Source organism: Gossypium hirsutum, chromosome A03 (assembly GCF_007990345.1).
Source record: "Gossypium hirsutum isolate 1008001.06 chromosome A03, Gossypium_hirsutum_v2.1, whole genome shotgun sequence".
Lineage (NCBI taxonomy): Eukaryota > Viridiplantae > Streptophyta > Magnoliopsida > Malvales > Malvaceae > Gossypium > Gossypium hirsutum.
The window spans coordinates 108663178-108687369 of NC_053426.1; the positions used below are offsets into that span (position 1 = coordinate 108663178).

The window sequence follows — 24192 nt, forward strand, 5'->3', positions numbered from 1 at the left end:
AATTTTAAATATTTTTAAGCAATAAATATTAATTATCTATAGAATTTAATTAGAATATATAAACTTTAAATATAACCATTAAATATTTGTAATTAGTATTTTAAAAATGTACTTTTTATTTTTAATTAATGATTTTAACACATTTGTCATTAAGTACCAAAAAAAGAAAGAAAGGAAAGTACCTATGTTATTGAAGGGTGAAAAAGTAATTAAGTACCAAAAGTGCTTTTGGGACTTGAGAGAGAAAAAGCTAAAAATTTTAATTTCTCTTTTTCAGAAGCTTTTGAAAAGCACATCTTAAAAACAAAAAATTTCAACCAAAAGCAGATTGTTTAGCACAACTTTTCTTTCAAAAGTACTTTTAGAGCTAGAAGTTTTTTTTTAAGCACTACTAAATAGGCCGTTAGTGTTCTTATGTCTTCATCATTTCTAGTTCAAGCATTGTAGAGAAATTACATGTCAAGACCATGACATTTGATATTTTCCAACTCCGTCAATTGAATAAAAGAACAAAGTCGAAGATAGCATTGAAAGTCATTTTAGGTATAAATATCTTTAAAATATTTTTATATTTACTTTTTAAAATTTTCAAGATTTTTTTTTATAATTTTTATAATTAAGACTAAAATGCCAAAATCTTGTAAACATTGAAAGTTATATTTGTTAAATTTTTTCAGATTTAAGATCAAATTGATAGAATGTGTAAATATTGGATGACTAAGTTTGTTATTAGACCAATAAAACAAAGCCCACATTAGCCTTCCTTTAGGCAATTAATGCAAGGTGACTAAAATATTTAATTTCGAAAAGTTGAGTGATTAAAATGAAAAAAAAATATTAATTAGATAACTACAATAGAGACAAATTTAATAGTTGAGTGACTATTCTTGATTTTACCCTAAAAATATTATTATGACGTCATATTCCACTGCATTGCTCGAGTAAAACGAGCCCACAAACAAATTTTAATTAATTTCTAATATTTTTTTTTTCTTTTCTTCAAAATTGATTTCACTTTTAGTCAGTGATATTCCACCTAAACCATTCGTTTTTTGGAATAAAATGAATTACTAATGTATGCATCATTGGAATTTATTATTTTACCCTTAGGTCTTATTCCCCGATGACTTCTTTTATAAAAAAAAAAGCTTCAATTAAATGGATAAATTCTACCGAAAATCCTTCTATTATATATAATTTTGCATTTAGTCCTTTTAAATTTTATTATAACTTTATATTTTTAATCTCTCATAAATACATATTTTCACTGAAAGTATTTATGAGTCAAGTCAGGTTCGAGTTGGGTCTATGTAAGATAATATGAACTTAATACATTTCATGTTTGCTTAAGCCCAAGTTGATCGAAAATATAGACTTCAAATTTTGTCAAAACTTGATTATATTTGTAAATGATTAATCTGTACTCGTTTTAAGACCATCTATATTATTATTTTTGAATTTTTTTAACAAAAAATTATACCATTTTAATTTAATATTTAATATGTTTTTAATTAAAAGCCCAAACATAAATAATTTATCATGTTTTTAATGTTTACATTGTAATGTATATATATAATTATAGATTTAATTTATATGTGATATAAATAAAATAATTTATAAAATAAAAGATATATTACATAGTTAAAAAATAGGTCAATTGAATTGATCTCGAGCTTTAAATATTGAAGTCGAAACTTAACCATATATTATAAATGGATTTAATATTTTTACTCAAATCAAATTTCTCGACCTAATATTTATATATAAACCATTTTAAATTTCTAGTTTCGATACATAAGTTAACCCTCAGCTCTAATTTTAAGTCTTAAAATTAATTTTTTTATCCGTTATATTATATAATTTGACTTATATATATAATATTTGTCTAAATGTATAGACAAATGCTAAGGTATATATGCCATGTCACCACGTGATTAAAATATAAGATTCGAAAAATTAAAATTATTTGACAAAAATAATGTTTTAATTTTTTTAAAAGATAATAAAAATGATGAGATTATAATAAAAAGTCTAAATTTATCAAAAACATGTAATTACAAGGCTTTCTACAAAATTTCGACATTAGCATTCACACAGTGATTTCATGAAGCACATGAAATGAAGAAAACCGGATAGTTCCATGATTCATTTTTCTTTTTCCAAACCAAAGCATGAAATAAATAAATGTAAAGTGTTTGAATTTCTTTTGTCTTTTGAAATTTGTTTAGATTGTAATACATTTATTAATATTCTTATGTTTGACTGACCTTTTTTTCTTGGACACGGCAGTTGACCCAAGAAAAAATTCCAGTCTATATTACCCGCCAACAGGTTTTCTTCATTAATGTCGTCTGTGAAAACATCAAAAGACTTCGTCTTTTTTTATTACCCTAACTTCATACTTTGGCCCTTTGTTGATTTCTTTTTGGGCAAATTTAATTATTGTTATTAACATTTCCATTGTCAAGTTTTAGTTGCTCTGTTAGTGGCAATGGAAATAACTAGGAACTGAGAATTCAAGCCAATTTATAAAAAAGAAAAAGCCAAAGCAAAGAAAAGCAATTGGAGCACTTATTTTATTTTATTTTTCTTTGAATTGAGAAAAAAAGGTTGGTGGATTAAAGCAGAAAAAAGTTGAATTTTTTGAGCATCAACTTGTTAAAAGATATATTTGTTTTTCGTTTTATGGTTTGGAAATTCTGTGTTCTGCTATTGCTGATTTTTGTGTCTGGTTATACTCCAACGAGGTGGACAAAGGGAAGGGTAAAAGGTTTTTCAAGATGGGGATTTGCTGGGGCTCTTCAGCTGATAATCCAACACCAACCACCACTGGTCGTCTCAGTTCAGGTACCTTTCAAAATCCCTTTCTTTTTCTGTGTTTTTTTTAATGATTATGGGTTATTTTGTTTCTTTTGTTGAGTGCAATTTTTTTTTCAATTTTGTGGTTGAAATAGTGATATCTCAAACAACCAGCAATACAGCATCCACTTCAATATCTAGGGGCAGTAGGTTCTCAGCTTCAAGTGGGGATGAGGTTTTCCCAAATGGGCAGATATTGCCAGCACCTGATCTGAGGATCTTCAGTTTTGCAGAATTGAAGTCTGCAACTAAGAATTTCAGGCCTGAAATGGTGCTGGGCGAGGGAGGTTTCGGTAAAGTCTTCAAAGGTTGGCTTGACGAGAAAACACCAGGGAAGAGTGGTAGTGGAACCCTCATTGCTGTTAAAAAACTCAACTCTGAAAGCTTACAAGGATTTGAGGAATGGCAGGTCAATAGTTCTTTCTTATGCTTTACAATTACATTACTATTTGTGGAACACTCTTTGAGAACTGATAGATATATATTGAGGTTAGTAATAGAAATTGACACTATAAGAACTTTATGGTATTTCTATACCTATTGGTTTCTGGGTTTGAAATAGTGAGATATCTAGTTTGGTGTCTCTCACTGAAGTCCCCAAAGAAAATTTGTAGTAACATCGGAGTACATTATCCAGTTCGCTTTCTCTAGGTGGCGATACGTTCGTACTTGTAATTTAGTGCATGTTATACTGATTTTCTTTGTACATTACGACATGTACATAATTCTGATTCTTGTTTATCGATGCAGTCCGAGGTAAATTTCTTAGGAAGGTTGTCTCATCCTAATCTTGTGAGGCTACTAGGATATTGTTGGGAGGATCAAGAGCTTCTTCTCATTTACGAGTTTATGCAGAAGGGCAGCTTGGAAAATCATCTATTCGGAAGTAAGAGCTTAAAACTTAGCTGTTGTTTTTTTAAGTCTCCTATTATTCGTGTGAGCATATAATTGTGTGTGTACTGACTTTCCTTCATGGTTTTTGTTATCCAGGAGGTTCATCTGTTCAATCACTCGAATGGAGTATACGGCTTAAAATTGCAATAGGAGCAGCAAAGGGCCTGTCGTTCTTGCACACGTCGGACAAGCAAGTCATTTATAGAGATTTTAAAGCTTCAAATATACTGCTTGATGGGGTAGCTTTCTATACAACCCATGAATTATACCATAGGATGGATATGGAGGTGTAACCTTCTAATTGGTTTGGCTATTGGTTTTATTGCAGTCGTATACAGCTAAGATATCGGATTTTGGGTTGGCCAAATTGGGTCCTTCAGCTAGCAAATCTCATGTAACAACAAGAGTCATGGGTACATATGGTTATGCAGCTCCAGAATATGTTGCTACAGGTAATCTGATTTTGCTCTCAAACCTTTTCCGAATTTCGGGTGCTTTGGAAATTAATGTCCTTGTTTTTGCACCATATTGTTGTATTTTTGAGACAGTTGAGCAAATCAGGGTTTGCAGTTTCCATGACTTGAATATTTTGCTGATTAAACAGGACATTTATATGTAAAGAGCGATGTGTACGGTTTTGGTGTTGTTTTAGTTGAAATATTAACCGGCTTACGAGCACTCGACCAAAACCGCCCAAGCGGGCAACATACTCTGGTGGACTGGGTAAAGCCACATTTATCTGAAAGAAGAAAATTGAAGAACATAATGGACCATCGTTTGGAGGGCAAATATCCTTCCAAAGCTGCATTTCGAATAGCTCAACTTGCTTTAAAATGTCTTGAACCTGAACCTAGGAACCGCCCATCAATGAAAGAAGTTGTGGAGACTTTGGAACAGATCGAGTCAATCAATGAAAAGCCAACAGAGCCAAAAAACCGTTCCACTCATCACACAACTCGTAGACATCGCCAGCAGCCAGTTCATCAACGATCTCCACTCGCTCCAAAGCATGAAGTAGGCCGTGGTTATCAGACCCCACCACGGGTGAGGTAAGTTGGCACACTGGCTCAATTTGTTGCAGGTCTCGAATTACCGTGCTAATTGTTTTTCACACAATTCCCATTTCTTTATTCTTTTCCAAAGAATCTACGAGTTCAACTTTTGCAGTCCGGCTTGTGTCAGACATATGGATATGATAATCGTTAACTTGTAACTATTTCAGTAAGTACACGAGTTGAGTTTGATATCTTGTTAGTTTTATCAACGCTGTTTTACACCGCGAATCTCTTTGTTTATCAATCTGAAATAGTAGTAATGGGGATCCAAATTATGAGACCTGCCTATAATTTTGGTGTGGGTCCTTGAGTACTATATTATAGTTTTCATGTATTTTGAATTACAAAGAATTTTTCTAGGCTTTGTCTCAACAGTGGTAGAATAAAAGGTTTTGGTGTATCCTGAGTACTGTAGAAAGTTGTTTTATTTGCTCCATTTTTGCACTTCTTGCTGTTATTCATAAATCTAACCTGCATTCCAGGTAAAACTGGGAGCTTGGCTGATTATCTTTTACTCCTTTCTTTCGAATATTCGTGTCTTAGACTTAGATACGAGAATATGACTCTTCAAAGGCGATGAATATGCCTGTGCTGGGAACATTCTCGTATTCGATACTTATAGGCTTGAGTAAATGGAGAGGATGTCCAACTTCTCTCACACCTCAAGTCCGCCATCGTCGCACCGTTAGAGTGATGGCTTGCCATTCAGGGGTTCGCCAATGTAAATCAAATTTTCCTTAAAAACGAAAAGGTGCATAATAATATACGAAAAAACAGAAAAGGATAAAAAGCGAAATTTCAAATTAAATTAGTGTAAGTTGATTTGAAAATAATTTCTGATTCTCTTGTAAGCCGGTTAAATCGATCAAAGAACATATCCAAACCATCATCTTTTTCTTAGTTGTAAATCAATTATAAGAACAGTTCGACAATCGACTCTTCACAATCAAAGAGTCTTAAAAAGATGTTTCTAAGATTTAATCTATTGACAACTTTAGAATTTAGAAAAACACGACTCTAATTAACATACTCAACTACGTGGTTATTTAAATTAAATTATTCACCTTCATAACATGATCCAATTGCTCTTCTGTTTGACCATGCCAAATTGCTCTTGCTATCAGAATAAAAAAGACAATTACGAATCAATTTATCTTAATTAATTGTGTATTACTCGGACAAAAGATCCTACTTGAAACAATATTAAAAATAATGCTAAGAAACAACCCAATCTACCAAATACCAATAATAAGAAAATTAAGACACCAACTCAAAATCTTACCATCTTATAACCGAGTTTGATATATAATAATTAGTTTAGTTTCGCATAATGGAGAGAACCTTAACAAAGGAATGGTAAAAATAATTTCTACAATACTATGTTCACGTTTTTAGTCATTTAACTTTAACATTATAATTTTTTCTCTCTCTAAAAAGTGAACCCACCATGTTAGATGACGTGTTCATTGTGCATGTAACACGTGTCACACTTTATAACTTTATATATTAAATTACATCTTCCTATTATTATATATTAAATTATCAATCTTTTTAAATGTCTTGTCTATTTTATGAGAATTTTTTTTAAAGACGTTAAACCTGAACTCTTGTACTTATAACATAATAATTTTTTCATTATATAAAAAAATTATTCATGGATAACATTTGGTAATTAAAATAAATTATTTTGACAGAACAATTACTATGTATATCTAGAATGGTGTCACTCGTACGTATCAAATTAATTGGATTTGTCCCTTTCAGTTTCATATTTTACTACCAATAATTGCAGAAGCTTTATGGTAAATGGTGATCTTTTTCCAGGGATATGTATCCTCTTCGAGTGAAATTTAGATATTGTTAGAATATTTAATTGTTGAAAACTCCATAATAGGAGTAATAGAGCCACACATATTTTTTCTTTTTATATAATTTTTATTTTTTTATAAAAATATAGAAACATAAAATTACTATAATTATAATATTAATTATTATTTAAAAAATGATAAATTAATTTTTTCCTTAATTAGGTTGATACTCTATTAAACCATAACATTAATTCAATCAGGAGTTTTATAATAAATATATATTACCGATAATGTTGTGAATTATAGATGAGGAAAAAAAATAAATGTATCAATTTTATAATAAGTATATATTATTGATAATGTTTGAAATTACTAAAATATCCTTACTTTAAAAGATAATTAATATTATTATAAAGGCATTTTCATCTCTTTATTCTTTTATATAATCTTCGAATAACACAATTGAAAAATATTATTTGAGAATCAAATATAAGACCAACAAATTTATATGAAAAACCCTTGCCATATAACACATCTATACTCGATTCGACCCTTGAAACCCGATATAGAAATATTACATTTGGTGTCAAAATAATATTGGCTAATCGCTAGGTATTTTGAACATTAAATGATAAAATTTTCATCTAAAAAAACCAATAATATTATATTAAAAGTCTAGGGACATTACTCGTTAATCGAATATACTTAGAAATGATTTAAATATTATTTTCAATTAATACAGGGACAAATATCGATACCTATGTAAAACTGTCTATACCTTATGTTTTGATGAAAATATTTTATGTAAAAGTATCTATACCTCATGTTCTGATTCACGAGTTGCCAAAAAAGAAAAAAACCAAAAACAAAAATGGTGAATAACTTTATAAATAAAACCCCAATAGTTAAATTTTATCCCATGCCTAACATAATAATCATGGACCCATTTTGCCTCTTTGCATTTATTTATTTTCATCCCGAGGGAGTGGACCAGACAATAATTACTATCCATTGGTTGGCCTAAGTTGAGCAAAACTACTACTTGGGTGAAAGTTATAACATGGCTATTTTGGTGACACAATTTTCCTGCTACTCGTTCGACAGTCGGTGACTACTTTTAGTTGGATATTGTATATTCAGTAATTCTATTACAAAGAATTCAGGGTAAAATAAACATTATAAAAAAACAAAAGTACAAATTATGTTGAAAATATGGCTTAAATTGAATGCTTTACAAATAAAAAGGACTAGAAATGTTAATATCCCATACAACCAAGGCCTTACGTGTCGCCTGGTTATATCCTTGACAATAAAAAAAAAACATATAGAATAGTATGATACGAACAAAATGTTACGTAATATTATTTATCTATTAACACGTTGTAAATATGTACCTTAAAAAAAACACCTTCTAAATATTATATTTTAAAAAGATTATACACTAAAATAAAAACTCAAATAAAATAAATGTAATGTGGCAACAAAGGGATTAGATTTAAAAATTAAAAAAGATTTAAGTTAATAAAAATTCAAAAATATTAAAATTAAAAGAATTATATTTACAAAAGTAGAAAATAAAAATAAAATCGAAAATTTATTTATTTTTTGTTAAAGATTTATTATTAGTTGTCAAAAGTAGAAGATAAAAAGATCCCATTTTCAAATAATTGTCACCATTTGGACCATTGTACGATGTGATTTTGAAAAGAAAGTTTGTTTGCACTATAGGCTATAGCTTTATCATATATAGGGGATGAGCTGCTTGGCGAGCTAAAGAAAATATAAACCGCTGATGATATTGTGAACAAGGATTTATATGATAGAAGAGAATTATTTTTTTTTCTTTGTTCATTTACAGGGTGGATTTCGTAAGAAAATGATGAAGTTTCTTTCCAAAGTTGTTCGGTTTTTTATAAAATGCATGCATTGTGTTCTATCGGTTGGTCCAATCCCTTCCCACATCGGCTTCGTGATGGACGGCAATAGAAGATACGCAAGGCAAAATAAGCTGAAACAAGTGGCCGGCCATGAAGCTAGTTACTTTTCTCTCATGTCCATGCTTATTTACTGCTATGGACTGGGGATCAAATATATGACGGCCTACGCTTTCAGCATCGATAATTTCATGTGCAGGCCCGAAGAAGTTCAATCCATCATGGATCTCATGACCGAGAAGTTTGAGCTCTTGTGTCGAAAAGACATCTTCCTTAATGGTTACGGTGTCAGAGTTCATTTCTCGGGGAACCTACAGTTGTTACCTTAACATTTGAGGAATGCTGCAGACAAGTTATTGGCGTCGACTGTTAATAATTCTGGTCTTTTGCTTATGATTTGTGTGGCCTATACTTCCACTAATGAAATTATTCATGCTGTTGAAAAATGTTGTGAAGAAAAATGGGTCGAAAATGATGGTGGTATTATTAGTTTGGCAGATATTGAGAAACGAATGTATATGGAGATTGCACTTGATCCTGATATTGTTATACGGATTTTCAGGTGGAAACTGACTGAGTAAATTCCTACTATGGCAGACTGTCGAAAGCTACCTATATTCGACGTCGGAGTTGTGGCTGAAAATTGGGTTCTAGCATTTAGTTTGGGCGGTGTTGAATTTTTAGAGGTACCAACTACTTGGGAAGAAGAAGAATAAACATTTAGAGTAGTTAATTGTTGATGAAACATTTGGTGCCTTTATGGATGTAGGAATTATGAAATGTTAGGTATATGATTTTACGTGTGTTGGTACACCATGTTTTGTTTTAGTTTCTTTCTATTTTTGAATTTGATACTTTCTTGTGCTGGGTTTGGTTATGCTAAAAGAATAAAGGGTAAAGTCACTCAACTTTAATTTTTAAAAAATCCAATCACTTCATTTTTAAAAAATAACAAAGCTTCAAGAACAATTTATAATTAAAATAAATTCGGCTCAAATTGAAATAGGGTGTGACTAAGGGCTCCATTTAATTTAGTAGGCTAGTCTAGTACTAAAATAAGCCCAAATTGTACCATCCTTATGGGCATGGCTACCCAAGTTTGATTAGACCAATTTATGGTGCTAGTCTTTTTTTTATATATATATAATATAGGTATAATAATTTTTTTGGCCCTCTAACTTTATAAAAGAAATTATTTTAGTCTTCTATTTAGTTTTGTCTCTATTTTTTGTTAAGTCATTCCAAAATGGATGGAAAAGATAACGTTTGTTAACTTTGTTGACGTGGCATACACGTGAATGACATGTTAGCATTTAATTAATTTTTAAAGAATATTGAAGCTTTTTTTATTATAATTATCATTTTTTATACTTTTTAAAATAAAATTAATAATTTTTAATTTTTTTAAAATAAGAAAAACCATCATACAAAGAAGAAGGATAAGAAGAAATGGAGAAGTCGAAAGGAAAAACCATAAGAGATCCAAACTTTTCCTTCCTCATCGTTTATTCGCCCCCACAACTTCTTATTGGTGAAGAAGAGCTTCTAATCGATCTGTAAATTTACTTAACGATGTTTCATCTGTGAATTAACCACAATTTTATAGATTTTCTTAATGATTTCTATATTTAGGGTTATGTTCTATTGGGAATTGAGAATTAGGGCTTTTATATGTTTCCTCTCTATGTTTTTTGGTTGAGTTGTTATAATCAGTTGAAAAAAGTGGAGATGAAAAGGCAAGGACCTTTGTTTTTGTGTGGACGAACCTTGATTATTACACGAGAAGGCCTAAACTTCTCTCATTCCTTTTACTTTTTCTTCTTTCTTGTGCCTTCATATTGGCTCCTAATTTCTTTTTATTTTTTTTTCTCATCTCTGTAAGCTCTTCTCTTTCCTTTCATGGGATTTGATTAATTGCCTTTATTTATTTATTTATTTTTTTGTTCTTTGTTTATGCATCTTGAATTCTTTTAAATGTTTTCTAGCAGATCCTTTTAGCATACAAAATAAGGGTGTGTTTGGTTCGCTGTATTGGATTAGAGGTGTATTGGATTAGAAGTGTATTGGATTAGAGGTGTATTAGATTAAATGTGTAATAGCAAATCAACTGTTTGGTTGAATGTAATGGAATAGAGGCGTAATAGTAATCTTGTGTTTGGTTGAATGGAATAGAGGTGTAATAGCATAGTGGAAAAAACTAAAATGACTAGAATACCCTTAGCATAAATTTGTTTTGGTAAATGATTATTGTTATTGTTATTTAAATTTTAATAAGATTATTATTATCAATAATAAATATTTTAATCATATTTAAACATAATTATTATTAAACATATTTTAATTAAAATATATAATTTAATAAAATTCTTAATAATTACCAAAAATTTGTTTTGATAAATTATTATTGTTATTGTTATTTAAATTTTGATAAGATTATTAATATGAATAATAAATAATTTAATCATATTTAAACATAATTATTATTAAATATATTATACTTAAAATATATAATTTAATAAAATTCTTAATAATTAATATTCTTATATGAATTTACTCAAATCATAATATATTATATGATACTATAAAAGATAATTTGAAATAATTAATATTAAATATATTTTAATTAAAATATATGATTTAATAAAATTTAAAATAATTATAACTAATAAAATTTAATAAGTAAGAATTGAACTCTAAAAAATAAAAAAACATAACCATATCGAATTATCATCAAGAACTCGATTGAATTTACAACAATTCTGAATTAAACGGAAGTACTGCCTCAATATCTCACTTCAACTAAAAATATAAAGCAAGCATTCAATAGAAGAAATTCAAGCCGATACAATATCTCTTTCACCCTGCTCTCAACTCCAATTGGCCTTTCCTGAAACCGATTCTTCACTTCAAACAAAATAGCTCACCAATCTAGCAGGAAAACGAATACTATCCAAAGTTGCCATTGAAAATAACCTCCAACTTCATGTGTCCATTCCACAAGTTAAGGGAAAAAGCAATCTCTGCCAATTCTGGATTTATATGATGCATTGATAAATAAGGAAATAAAAGGCCATGAGGTAAGGTTGCTAAAAAATCACAATGAATCAAAAGTAATTTACCTCTCCAGGAAGGCTAAATTGCCAAGAGCACATGTTTCCTCTAAAGCACCAAAAACCAGAAGGCATATTTGTTGACAAGTTGCAGTACTGCCTCAAGATCTTAGTTCAACTACAATATAAAGCAAGCATTCAGCAGAAGAAATCAAAAGCTTACTTGTTCCTCGTTTTCAGCAGAAGGGAATCTCTACTTACTCTGCCTATGTCATGAGCACCAATACCAAAAACTAAACAATGAAGCTGAATGATGTCCATTACTGATCCTATGAATTAAAACAATCAATGCAATCAGCTAAATTCAGAAAAACAATTCAGAAAAACAATTACATGACAATGAAACATGAAATAGTATAAGAACAATTTTATTACCATAATCCAAGTTTTGGTTAGTTCCCATTGCAACGGTAACTCTTTTTCCAGGCCCAAGTGCTTGATCAACCACAACATTCTGCATAAAGAACCATGAAATAGCCCAAACCAGTTCATAAGTAATATATCAGTATCACACTCCTTAGTATACAAATTTAATCTGAACAAGAGAATATATATATATAAGTTTTAAGTCATGTTTGAGCTTTCTGAATGCAAAATAGGAAACTACAACTTTGTACAAGAAAATAATTCAGAGCAAATATGATCCTTCCCATTGCCAGCTTTATATGAAAATCTTTTTAGTGCTTGATACTATAAAAAAAATTATGGCAATGCCAATAATTGAACAGCATGAAATTAGCAACTAAGAATTAATAAATGTTCATCAACAGACTTAATTTCTTTCCATTTATAACTTCTATGCTCAAAAAGAAGTTTGAGCCAAAAGTACAAAAGAAAAAAGACAATAACCGTAAGCCATTAACAACTTCAAGGGGCAAACAAGAAGATTTCGAATTAAACTCGCGTTGTCAAAATTTTCAAAGTTCCTTGTTCAAATTAACATTTAGTCGTGATCCTCAAATTTTTTGTTTTCAAAAAAATCATGCATTTGCATCGTGTTGTATATATTCTAACTTGTTTTATCCGGTTGTTTTTCAGCTTTATATTTTTGTGATTTTAGTTTTGGTTTAGTTTTTTAAATAAAACGTAAAGGTTTGTGAGTTTCTCCCCACACACCGTGCACGAGCATCTTTGCATAACATGAGCTCTATACCTGGGCTCCGTCCGTTTAAGTGAAAGTAAACGCTATGCCTTCGTGAGTTAACTCGTCCCTTCACACAGGCTAGTAAATACTTTCGGGTTACATATGACTTATGCTTTCGTGAGTTAACTTGTCCCTCCGCATAGGCATAAGTAAATGTAATCCCTCGAATTGATCTCGTAAGCCTATGATGAGCCATGACCGAGACTTCATACTAGTTTTAGTAGACGATAGGACGAACAATTCGAGTACCTATCTAGAACCAAAACCGCATATAGTGAACCGTACGAGCCCCCTAACTAGAGCCATGCCGAACCTCCGCTTGTTCCATAGTCACCAAAATAAGTACACAGGAGAAACGCCTCTTACCTTTTGCACTTTCACTTTGTATGCAAGGGGATTGGGTTGGTTTAATAAACTAGATCGGGTAGCGTAATTTGATAAATTTTCCATGATTTTTTTTGCCTATATTTGACTACAAGCCAGGGTTGTTCGTCTTTGCTTTATTTTCATCATATATTATAGGCATCTTGTTAAGAATGTGTTGATTAGAGAATGGTTGCCAAAAACGGGTTTCTAATGGGGGAGTCAATTATACGAGTGACCGAAGCATTGTGTAATAGACTCTTTTGATGAATGAAATGCCTAAATAGGGGCTATCTTGAAATCAACACCCATTTCTTGCATATCTTTTATGATTAACACTCATTTATGCACTCATTCATTCATTGCATATATCTATCCCATGATCATTCGCTAAGGTTAGAATCATATAATTCGCAGTCACAACACTTCAAATCTGGAATCACGCCATTCGTATAGAACGCGTCGACAAGCTAGAACAATTGAGGCTGAGTTCAATGAAAGAATCGAAAGAATGGAAAGAGTCCAAAGGGAATTACAAGAACAACTGGCTAAGTCACAGCAAGAGACAAGAGACTTGATGGTGAGATCTCGAGAGGAATCGCTCGAGCAAAGGGATCAAATGGCTAAAATGATGGAGATGATGACTGCTTTGGTCAAAGGAAAAGGAGCCCGAGTAAGGAAAGGTTTGGGAAGGTATCTGCAAGGAATAGTCAGGGCTCTAAAGCCAGTGCACCACAAGGCCCGATACGGTTTGGGATTCTAGCTAGACATGTAAAAAAGAAGAAAATAGTTACAGAAAGATCGAGAAAGGCGGATTGCAAGAGTCTTAGGCTGAGAATTAGAATGGGAGCCTATAACGTACCCTCCTTTGTCAAAAACATTTACGTCGCGGGAATGATATACCCAGGGCAGTATAATGCACAAAGCATAATGTTAATGATCGAAGAGGGTTTTCAGAATATTAGTATAAATGTCATTGACAAAGGATCTGACTCGAGTAAAGACGTCTCAAAGATACGCCCTTGTCTCCCGGGTTTCATGTTGAACAATTGGACTGCCGAGGATCTTCTTGTAGTTTATAAGTCTTCAGAGTAATGCTCAAACGTTAACATTCTGTTATGTCATTAGATGTAATAGAATTCTTTTGTAAGAGCTTGCATTCGCTCTTTATCATTTAAATGAATATCAATGAAGATGCATTTTGTCACAATTTTCCGCATTATCACTAATTCCATAATCATTTCATAGCCTATCTTTACATTTGCCTCATGCCATACCATAACATTCAGTTTGTTGGTTTCAATACTTAGATGCCCCTCTATAGTTTCCTTTTTTCCATTCAACTTTCAGGTGCTCAGATATCAATTGCATGAACAAACCCGTTACGAGTCCTGAAATTGATTTTGAGAAGGCTGTTTGTTTAGGAGAATTTGAAGCAAAAAAAAATGCTGAAGACTATGTCTCGTCTCCTAACTTGCTAAGAATGGTGGAACAAGAGGATAAACAGATTTTGCCTCATCAAGAATCTGTTGAAACAATAAACTTGGGAACTGAAGAAAAGAAGCAAGAAGTGAAAATTGGGACTTCTATTTCAGAGGACAGCAGGCATAATTTGATTACTTTGCTCCGCGAGTACAAAGATGTATTCGCATGGTCATATCAAGACATGCCAGGATTGGATGAAGATGTAGCAGTCCATAGACTCCCACTGAAACCAGAATGCAAACTCATTCAGCAAAAGCTAAAACGGATGAGACCTGAGATGCTGTCAAAGATAAAAGAAGAAGTCAAAAAGTAATTTGATGCGGGTTTCTTACAAGCTTCCAAATACCCAGAATGGGTGGCTAACATAGTCCCGGTACCAAAGAAAGACGGCAAAGTACGAATGTGCGTGGATTACCGTGACCTGAATCGAGCAAGTCCTAAAGATAATTTTCCCTTACCACACATTGATACGTTGGTGGATAACACAACAAAACATTTATTTTTTTCTTTCATGGATGGATTCTCGGGGTATAATCAGATTAAGATGACCCCTGAGAATATGGAGAAAACTACCTTCGTAACAATGTGGGGAACATTCTGTTACAAGGTGATTCCATTCGGGTTAAAGAATGCTGGGGCAACATATCAGAGGGCTATGGTGACGCTATTCCATAACATGATGCATAAAGAAATAGAGGTCTACGTCGACGATATGATTGCTAAATCCCAAGGAGAAGAAGAGCATGTAGTGAACCTCAAGAAGTTGTTCGGAAGGCTGAGAAAGTTTCAGTTAAAACTTAATCCAGCCAAATGTACGTTTGGGGCTACCTCGGGAAAGTTGTTAGGCTTCATTGTCAGTGAAAGAGGTATCGAGGTTGATCCAGATAAAATAAAATCCATTCAAGAGTTACCACATCCGCGCACACAAAAGGAAGTCAGAGGATTTTTAGGGAGATTAAACTACATCGCCCAATTCATCGCTCAACTTACCAACCAATGCAACCCAAATTTTCGGCTTCTTCGAAAACATAACACTGGAGAATGGAATGAGGAATGCCAGGTGGCCTTTGATAAGATAAAACAATATTTGTCTAATCCTCCAGTTCTAGTACCGCCAACTCCGGGAAGACCATTGATATTGTATTTGACTGTGTTTGAAAATTCAATGGGTTGCGTACTGGGGTAACACGACGAGTCAGGAAAGAAAGAAAAGGCGATCTACTACCTCAGCAAAAAGTTCACTGAATATGAGGCAAAGTATCCATCCATTGAAAAATACTGTTGCGCTCTAATTTGGGTAGCTCGGAGACTTAGGCAATATATGTTGTATCATACAACATGGTTAATTTCAAAGCTGGACCCAATAAAGTACATGATGGAATCACCTGCACTCTCAGGAAGAATGGCACGATGGAAAATTTTACTGTCAGAGTATGACATCGCCTATGTGAGCCAAAAGTCGATAAAAGGAAGTGCAATAGCTGACTTCTTAGCAACTCGAACAACAGAGGATTACGAGCCATTGAGATTTGATTTCCCAAATGAAGACTTGATGTGCATTACAGAAAAAGAATGCAAGTCACTAAAAGAGAAGTCATGGAAGATGAGCTTTGATGGTGCATCGAACGCATTGGGGCATGGGGTTGGAGCAGTCTTAGTATCGCCAGAAGGGAACCATTACCCACTCACTGCCAGGCTGAACTTCTTTTGTACTAATAACATAGCGGAATATGAGGCATGTATCATGGGACTTCGTGCAGCTATTGAACGAAACGTCAAAACTTTAGAGGTATAAGGAGACTCAGCCTTGGTGATTTACCAAATCCGTGGAGATTGGGAAGTGAGAGACTCGAAACTGGTTAAATACAGTGATCTAGTGGCAGAATTGATTAAAAAATTCGAAGAAATAACTTTTAATTACCTCCTACGAGAAGAAAACCAATTGGCTGATGCCCTGCCTACTTTGGCTTCAATGTTCAAAGAAAACAGAGAAACAAAAATAATGCCTCTTCAAATGAGCATATATGAAGTTCCTGCATATTGTTTCAGCATTGAAAAAGAGCCAGATGGATGGCCATAGTTCTATGATGTCTTAGAATATATCAAGAATCAAAAGTATCTCGAACAAGCAAACGAGAACTACAAAAGAACAATCAGAAGAATGGCAGTGGGATTCGTTCTTGATGGGGACATCCTGTACAAAAGAGGAAAATATTAGGTGCTCTTGAGATGCGTAGATGCTGTTGAAGCTAGAAAAATACTTAAAGATGTCCATGAGGGAATTTCCGGGACACATGCCAATGGTTTCACTATGGCCAGGAAGATTATGAGACTCGGATATTATTGGCTGACGATGGAAAGCGACTGCATTAATTTCGCACGAAAATGCCACAAATGTCAAATTTATGGTGATAAAATTCATGTAGCCCCTTTGCCCTTTCACGTCATAACTTCTCCATGGCCTTTTTCTATGTGGGGCATGGATGTTATAGGGTCAATTTCCCCAAAAGCTTCTAATGGACACCGATTCATTTTTGTGGTTATTGATTACTTCACAAAATGGATAGAAGCCGCATCGTTTGCCAATGTGACGAAGACTGCGGTTTGCAGGTTTTTGAAAAAGGAAATCATTTGTCAATATGGTTTGCCTGAAAGGATCATTTCAGATAACGCCTTGAATTTGAACAACAAGATGATGAAAGAAGTGTGTGAGCAATTCCAAATAAAGCATCATAATTCCTCACCCTATCGCCCAAAGATGAACAGAGCTGTTGAAGCAACCAACAAGAATATTAAGAAGATTATTGGGAAAATGACCGAAACATATAAAGACTGGCACGGGAAGCTACCATTTGCTTTGTATGCATATCGTACATCTGTACGGACATCTACAAGGGTAACTCATTTTTCTCTGGTCTAAGGAATAGAAGCTGTGTTACCCATCGAAGTTGAGATCCATTCTCTACGAGTCCTAATGGAGTCGAAATTAAAGGAAGAAGAATAGGTTCGAGCTCGATATGACCAATTAAACCTCATCGAAGAAAAATGTCTGAAGGCAATCTGCCATGGACAGATGTACCAGAAGAGAATGATCGCAGCCCATGACAAGAAAGTACGGCCAAGAAAATTCCACGAAAGAGAGCTCGTGCTGAGAAAGATTCTCCCAATACAAAAAGACTTCCGAGGAAAATGGGCACCAAATTGGGAAGGTCCATACGTCGCAAAGAAGGCATTCTCGGGTGAAGCTTTGATTCTCACTAAGATGGATGGGAAGGAGTTACCGAATCCAGTGAACTCAGATGCTATGAAGAAATATTATGCCTAAAAAAAGGGTGATCAATGTGAAAACCCGAAAAGGTCGTCTTGATTAACAAAAAAGATTAGGATGAAAACCCGAAAGGGCGTTCTAATGAAGCAAGCATTGGCTTAAAAAGTAAGGTATTTTGAACGGTGGGTCAAATAGTGAGACTACCGTATTTGAAGCATTTCTGAAAGCTCGAAATCTTTTATGTAAGAAGCCATGCTCGAAAAGATTCTTGATTGAGGAACGTAGAAGAGTTCATGCATTGAATATCTAGAGTATTTGTATTCGTTGAATGCAATCCCTTTTCTCTTTATGACACTCTTTTACTATCATTGGTTAACTTTCTTTGTTTGCTACATTTGAAATGAATAAATGTGAGGTATCCTTTTGTCCCTACCTGACCATTTTCATGCATCTCATTATGTGGTTCATTTACATGATAAATAGTGAAATGACATACTCTAAACAAAAGAAATGTTAAGCATTACCTGGGTAAGAATTTGATAAGTACAAGAGCCTCAACGCAAGGACAAAGCTCAACCAGGGGCAAAAGAGTGATATCTGAGAAACACAGATTATTCGTGAAGCTTAAGGACGGGTACGGGTATTGAAGAGAAAGTCAAGAGTCGAAGCAATGAACGCGGATCATCAAAAATTGTGACGAAAAATGGATATATGACAAACATGCCTAAAGCTCATAGCATAATTAGATAGGCATAAAGGCATTTAAGACAAACATGTGTATATCATGATAACATCATGAATGACATATGCAGGTATTCCAGCGGAGCAAGAGGATGCAATGTTAGTTATACTGAATCAAGGAAAAGACACCTGAGCTCCACCAGATGACATCTTTTGGTATGTGGATGTTTCATTTCTGTTTTAAAAAAAATCAACTCATATTGCGATAGGTGAGTTGAGCCTTGGCTCACGTGTTGAGTCACTTTCAATTTCTGTTTTTATGTCTGTTTTTTAAATCAACTCATATTGCGGAAGGTGAGTTGAGCCTCGGGGCACACTGAGGTATTTTCAATTGCTGTTTGTCAAAAATCAACTCATTTTGCGGGAGGTGAGTTGAGCCTCGGGGCACACCGAGGTATTTTCAAATTCTACTTTCAAAAAAATCAACTCATATTGCGAGAGGTGAGTTGAGCATTGGCTCACGTGTTGAGTCACTTTCAATTTCTGTTTTTATGTCTGTTTTTTAAATCAACTCATATTGCGGGAGGTGAGTTGAGCCTCGGGGCACGCTGAGGTATTTTCAATTGCTGTTTGTAAAAAATCAACTCATGTTGTGGGAGGTGAGTTGAGCCTCGGGTCACATGTCAAGGTATTTTCAATTTCTGCTTTTCAAAAGAATCAACTCATATTGCGAGAGGTGAGTTGAGCCTCGGGACATGCTGAGGTAATTGCAATTTATATTGTCAAAAAAATAACTCATATTGCAAGAGGTGAGTTGAGCCTCGGCTCACGTGCTGAGGTATTTTCAATTTCTGTCTCTGTTTGTCAAAATCAACTCATATTGCGAGAGGTGAGTTGAACCTCAGGGCACGCTAAGGTATTTTCAATTTCTGTTTGTCAAAAAAACCAACTCATATTGTGAGAGGTGAGTTGAGCCTCAGGGCACGCTGAGGTATTTTCAATTTCTGTTTGTTTTTATAAAAACAAACTCATATTGCAAGAGGTGAGTTGAGCCTCGGGTCATACGCTGAGGTATTTTCCATTTCTGTTCTTTAATTTCTACGGCTCAAAAAAATCAGCTCATATTGCGAAAGGTGAGTTGAGCCTTGACTGACACGTTGAGGTATTTTCAATTTCTGCCTTTCAAAAAAATCAACTCATATTGCGAGAGGTGAGTTGAGTCTCAGGACACGCTGAGGTAATTTCAATTTCTGTCTTTCAAAAAAAAAATCAACTCATATTGCGAGAGATGAGTTGAGCCTTGGGACACGCTGAGATAATTTTTATTTCTGTTTCAAAATTCAACTCATACTGCAAGAAGTGAGTTGAGCCTCAAGACACGTTGAGCTATTTTCAATTTCTGTCTTTCAAAAAAATCAGCTCATATTGCAAGAGGTGAGTTGAACCTCAAGATACTGAGGTGTTTTCCATTTTTGTTCTTCAATTTCTGTGTTTCAAAAAAAATCAGCTCATATTGCGAGTGGTGAGTTGAGCCTTAACTCACACGCTGAGGTATTTTCAATTTTTTTTTCAATTTATGTTTGTCAAAAAAATCAACTCATATTGCGAGAGGTGAGTTGAGCCTCAGGTCACACGCCGAGGTATTTTCAATTGATTTTTTTTTCAATTTATGCTTTGCAAAAATCAACTCATATTACGAGAGGTGAGTTGAGCCTCGGGTCACATACCGAGGTATTTTCAAAATCTGTTTTACAAATTTTGTTTTAAAAATCAACTCATATTGCGAGAAGTGAGTTGAGCCTTGGCTCACGTGCTGTGTTATATTCAATTTCTATTTTAATGTCTATTTTTAAAGAGTCAATTCATATTGCGAGAAATGAGTTGAGCTCAGGATCACATGCTGAATAAAGAATAAAGATTGGAGCTGATTGAAGACACAAGATTTTGTCTCCCTGAAGTTGCAGTGGAGCTGATCGAGGATATCAGATATTGCCTTTCTAAAGTTACAGAAAAGAAGACTACAAACCTTATCTCACTGAAGCAATAGAAGAACAGATTGAAGTTGTAGATCTTATCTTTTTTAAGTTACAGTGAAGCGGATCGAAGCCACAAATCTCATACCCTTGAAGTTACATTGGAGTAGATTGAAGCTACAAGGCATATCTCCGAATTTGCAGTGGATTGAACCAAAGCTACAAGATGTGGTGGACTGGAAAGAGACTACCTGGATGAGAAGAGCACCAAAGAAGTCCATACTTAGCAAGACCGGGAAAAATTGGCCTTTCTTTGTGTCTTTGCTTTATTCCCGTTACACGATAATAAGCAAAGAGGGGCAGCTGTTGTAGGCCAATTTTAACTCATTTACATCAAAACCCAACTTAGCCTTACCTAACCCACCAAAATTAAACCCAAAACCCAAAATCTTAACTACCCAAAGCCCAATTTACATCAAAACCCCAATGGCCCAAACCCTAAGCCCAAATCAAAATAAAAAACCCTAGCCCACAACCTAAACTTTTCTCAACTAAATCCTAGCCTTTGCCACCACCAACTCCACTAGCCACACTTGCTCCACCACCAACTCCACTAGCCACACTTGCTCTACTACCTACTCCACTAGTCACACTTACTCCACCACCACTTGTACCTACAAATGAAGACATAAACAATAAAAAATATTTTGTAAATGGCTATATAAGCCTTCTCATATTTTGTATTTAGGAGAGGAAGAAGTTTTGGGGGAGAAAGTTATTGTAAAGGATTTTTGAGAGGTTTTTTTAGAGTAATCAAGGAGAAGGTTATTGTAAAGGCTAGTTTTTGGAGAGGCTAGTTTTTTTTTGGGGGAGATTAATCAAAAATCAAAGCAAAAGAGGTTTATTTGTCTGTTCTCGTTTTAAGTTCTTTGTTTGCTTATTGTTTTCCTTTCAGTTTTATTTTGTTTCTTTTATACGAAAGTAAAAATAAAAGGAGGAAGCTTTCCTATTTTTACTGAAAAAGTTTTTTTTGAGGTCTGGCTGCCATGTACGGTGGCACCGACGGTGGCCGGCGGTTGTCTGGTGACCGGACGGTAGTCGGCCTTGTGGCCGGAAATCACCCACTCTCTCCCTCTTTTTTTTGTTATTATTATATTTTTTAATATTATATTATATATATATTCTTTTAATATATTAGGTATATTCTAAATTCTATATTACGTATATATATATTATACTATTTTATGTATATATCTTTAATACTATATTATTTATATTTTTTTTTCTACATGTTATCTTATGTATATATTTTAATTATATTATGTATGTATTTTTTACACTATATTATGTACATATTTTTAATATTATCACGTATTTATTTTTTATATATGTACATATTTATGTAGTATTATTAATTGTTTTATTTTTAAACATCATTATTATTTCTAATATATATATTATGTACACTTTTTTATTTCTATTTTATTTTTTTATTTGTCAATATTAATTATTATTATTCTAATATTTTGATATTTTAATATTTTATATTTTATATACTTTATTATTCACATCACTATTCGCATTTTTTACAATAATATTCTTAGATTTTTTTTACTATCATTTTAGAAACTTTTTACATTTTAATTTTAAGAATAAGGCAATGTACCGATTTTAACATTAAGTAATTGATTTCATCGCTATGTTGGGTGAAGTTAGTCAGCTCGTGTTAAAAACGGGATATCCTTCTAAAAAACCAAAAACTTACAACTTCTCATTTCCTTCAATCGGATCACACTTAAATTGAATTCGTATTTTTGAAAATCAAGACAACACGTGTTTAATAAGATACCAATTTTGGGCGTCGCGAGGGTGCTAATACCTTCCTCGCGCGTAACCGACTCCCGAACCCAACGTTACTCTGGCTTTTGACGTAGACCTAAATTCGGCCTTCATTTTTGTGCAAGAATAAGTTTTCTTTTCTAAAAAAGGATGATTTATTAGGTGTCCAGTCACACCTAGAAAAAAAGATCGGTGGCGACTCTTTTTTTAATAAAATCGAAAGTCGGTTTTTAAATTTTCAAATAATCGCCTTAATTAGCGACCGAAAGCGAAATTTTTTACGTCGCTACATACACTATTCACTATTTCAAAATTTTTTATAACTTCATGTTTAACTTATACTCACTAAATTAATAATATTTCCTACTCATTTTTCAGATTTAGTGATCTCAAATCACTGTTCCGACACCATTGAAAATTAGGCTGTTACATTTCCTGCTATGGCAAATTGTCGAAAGCTACTTGTATTCGACGTTGACATTGTGGCCGAAAATTGGGTTATGGCATTTAGTTTGGGCAGTGTTGAATTTTTAGAAGTACCAACTACTTCGAAAGAAGAAGAATAAACATTTAGAGTAGTTCATTGTTGATAAAACACGTAGTGCCTTTTTGTATGTAGGAATTATGAAATGTTAGCTATATATTTGTGTGTGTTGGTCAAGGGCGAAGTCAGAAAATTTTTTTAAGGGGGCCGGATGAAAATTTTAATTTTTTATAGTTTATATCTTTATAATTTGTAAAGGATTAAATCGAATTTTTATAATTTTAGGGGGGCCAAAGTGTAATTTTACCTTTTACTAATTTAAATTTTATAAAAAATTTAAAGGCCTAAAAAATAATTTTACATTTTAGGGGGGTCGGGGCCCATGCCAGCCCCCCTGGCTTCGCCCCTGGTGTTGGGACCCATGTTTTGTTTTAGTTTCTTTTTTATTTTTAAATTTGATCCTTTCTTCCACTAGGTTTGGTTATGTTGTGTGTTTGCTTGGAGTTTATGCATTTTTTTTAAATATAATGCCTAAAAAAATAAAATGTGAGAGTAACTTATATTAATATTCTAAAAATAAAAGTTTTTAGTTATCTGTAAAATTTCACCATTATCAAAATTTTAAAAATTAAAGTTTTTAAATACCAAAAAAATTTCAACACCGTCAAAATTCAAGACCTAAAAATTAAAGTTTTTAGATAATGATAAAATCTCACTACTATCAAAATCTTAAAAATTAAAATCTCACCTCTATCATCAAATTTTAAAGATATAAAATTATTATCATGCATTCATCCATATTCAACCTATTTTTAAACCTTAGTTAAATTATGTAAAATATTAGTAAATAAAATAAAAAATCAAATAATTTATTGATTATTCAAAATGACATAATAAGTTTCCATGTTATTTAATTTTTTTAGGAAAAAATGAAATCCATTAATAAGGAAAAGCATCAAGACAACAAATAGATTGAGAATATGGACAAACTAAAACCTAAGCCAACATGCTCACTCCATAAGCCCGAACCTATAATCCACATTCTCCAACCATATTATCTTTCAGTTATAGAAGAATCTTATTAAAAGAAATAATGAGAAGGCCATCCCATTCTATGTGGTTTGCATATAACAAAGTTTCTCAAGTTAAGGAATGAGTCATCTTTATGGCTCACCAACGAATCCAACAAAAAGACAGGTGTTGAAATTGATTCTTCATCACTAAATTATTTTTTATTTAATTAATAATTTAACTATGATAAAATCCAACATATTATTACAATAAAGATTATATAT

The 24192-nt window shown here is 32.9% G+C and overlaps 1 protein-coding gene, 1 long non-coding RNA gene and 1 pseudogene across 4 annotated transcripts; 2 read left to right on the forward strand and 1 right to left on the reverse strand.

The window, feature by feature from the left end:
* The first annotated feature begins 2283 nt into the window (after positions 1–2283).
* On the forward strand, positions 2284–5315 carry LOC107940818 (probable serine/threonine-protein kinase PIX13). 3 transcript variants are annotated; one of them, XM_016874281.2, is made up of 7 exons: positions 2284–2609; positions 2758–2847; positions 2955–3268; positions 3610–3745; positions 3850–3992; positions 4082–4205; positions 4358–5315. In XM_016874281.2, the coding sequence occupies exons 2-7, from the start codon at positions 2781–2783 to the stop codon at positions 4804–4806; spliced, it is 1233 nt and encodes a 410-aa protein (XP_016729770.1). In that variant the 5' UTR covers positions 2284–2609; positions 2758–2780; the 3' UTR covers positions 4807–5315. The 3 variants fall into 3 exon arrangements, with proteins under 3 accessions (XP_016729770.1, XP_016729768.1, XP_016729769.1); XM_016874280.2 differs by having other exon boundaries at positions 2294–2609; positions 2748–2847; XM_016874279.2 differs by having other exon boundaries at positions 2290–2847.
* Positions 5316–8391: 3076 nt separating this feature from the next.
* Positions 8392–9330, forward strand: LOC107940821 (dehydrodolichyl diphosphate synthase CPT3-like; annotated as a pseudogene).
* A 1939-nt stretch (positions 9331–11269) lies between these two features.
* Positions 11270–12367, reverse strand: LOC121221126 (uncharacterized). Its single transcript, XR_005918507.1, has 3 exons — positions 12036–12367; positions 11670–11778; positions 11270–11579 (listed from the first exon to the last, which is right to left on the reverse strand). It is a non-coding gene; the product is annotated as an uncharacterized lncRNA (long non-coding RNA).
* Positions 12368–24192: the final 11825 nt, after the last annotated feature.

What these genes read in the sequence shown, in the direction of transcription:
- LOC107940818 (XM_016874281.2), top strand. Translation starts at nt 2,781, where the DNA reads ATGGGGATTTGCTGGGGCTCTTCAGCTGATAATCCAACACCAACCACC. An exon ending in CACTGGTCGTCTCAGTTCAG is followed by an intron (nt 2,848 to 2,954) that starts GTACCTTTCAAA and finishes TGGTTGAAATAG; the next exon opens with TGATATCTCAAACAACCAGC. An exon ending in AAGGATTTGAGGAATGGCAG is followed by an intron (nt 3,269 to 3,609) that starts GTCAATAGTTCT and finishes TTATCGATGCAG; the next exon opens with TCCGAGGTAAATTTCTTAGG.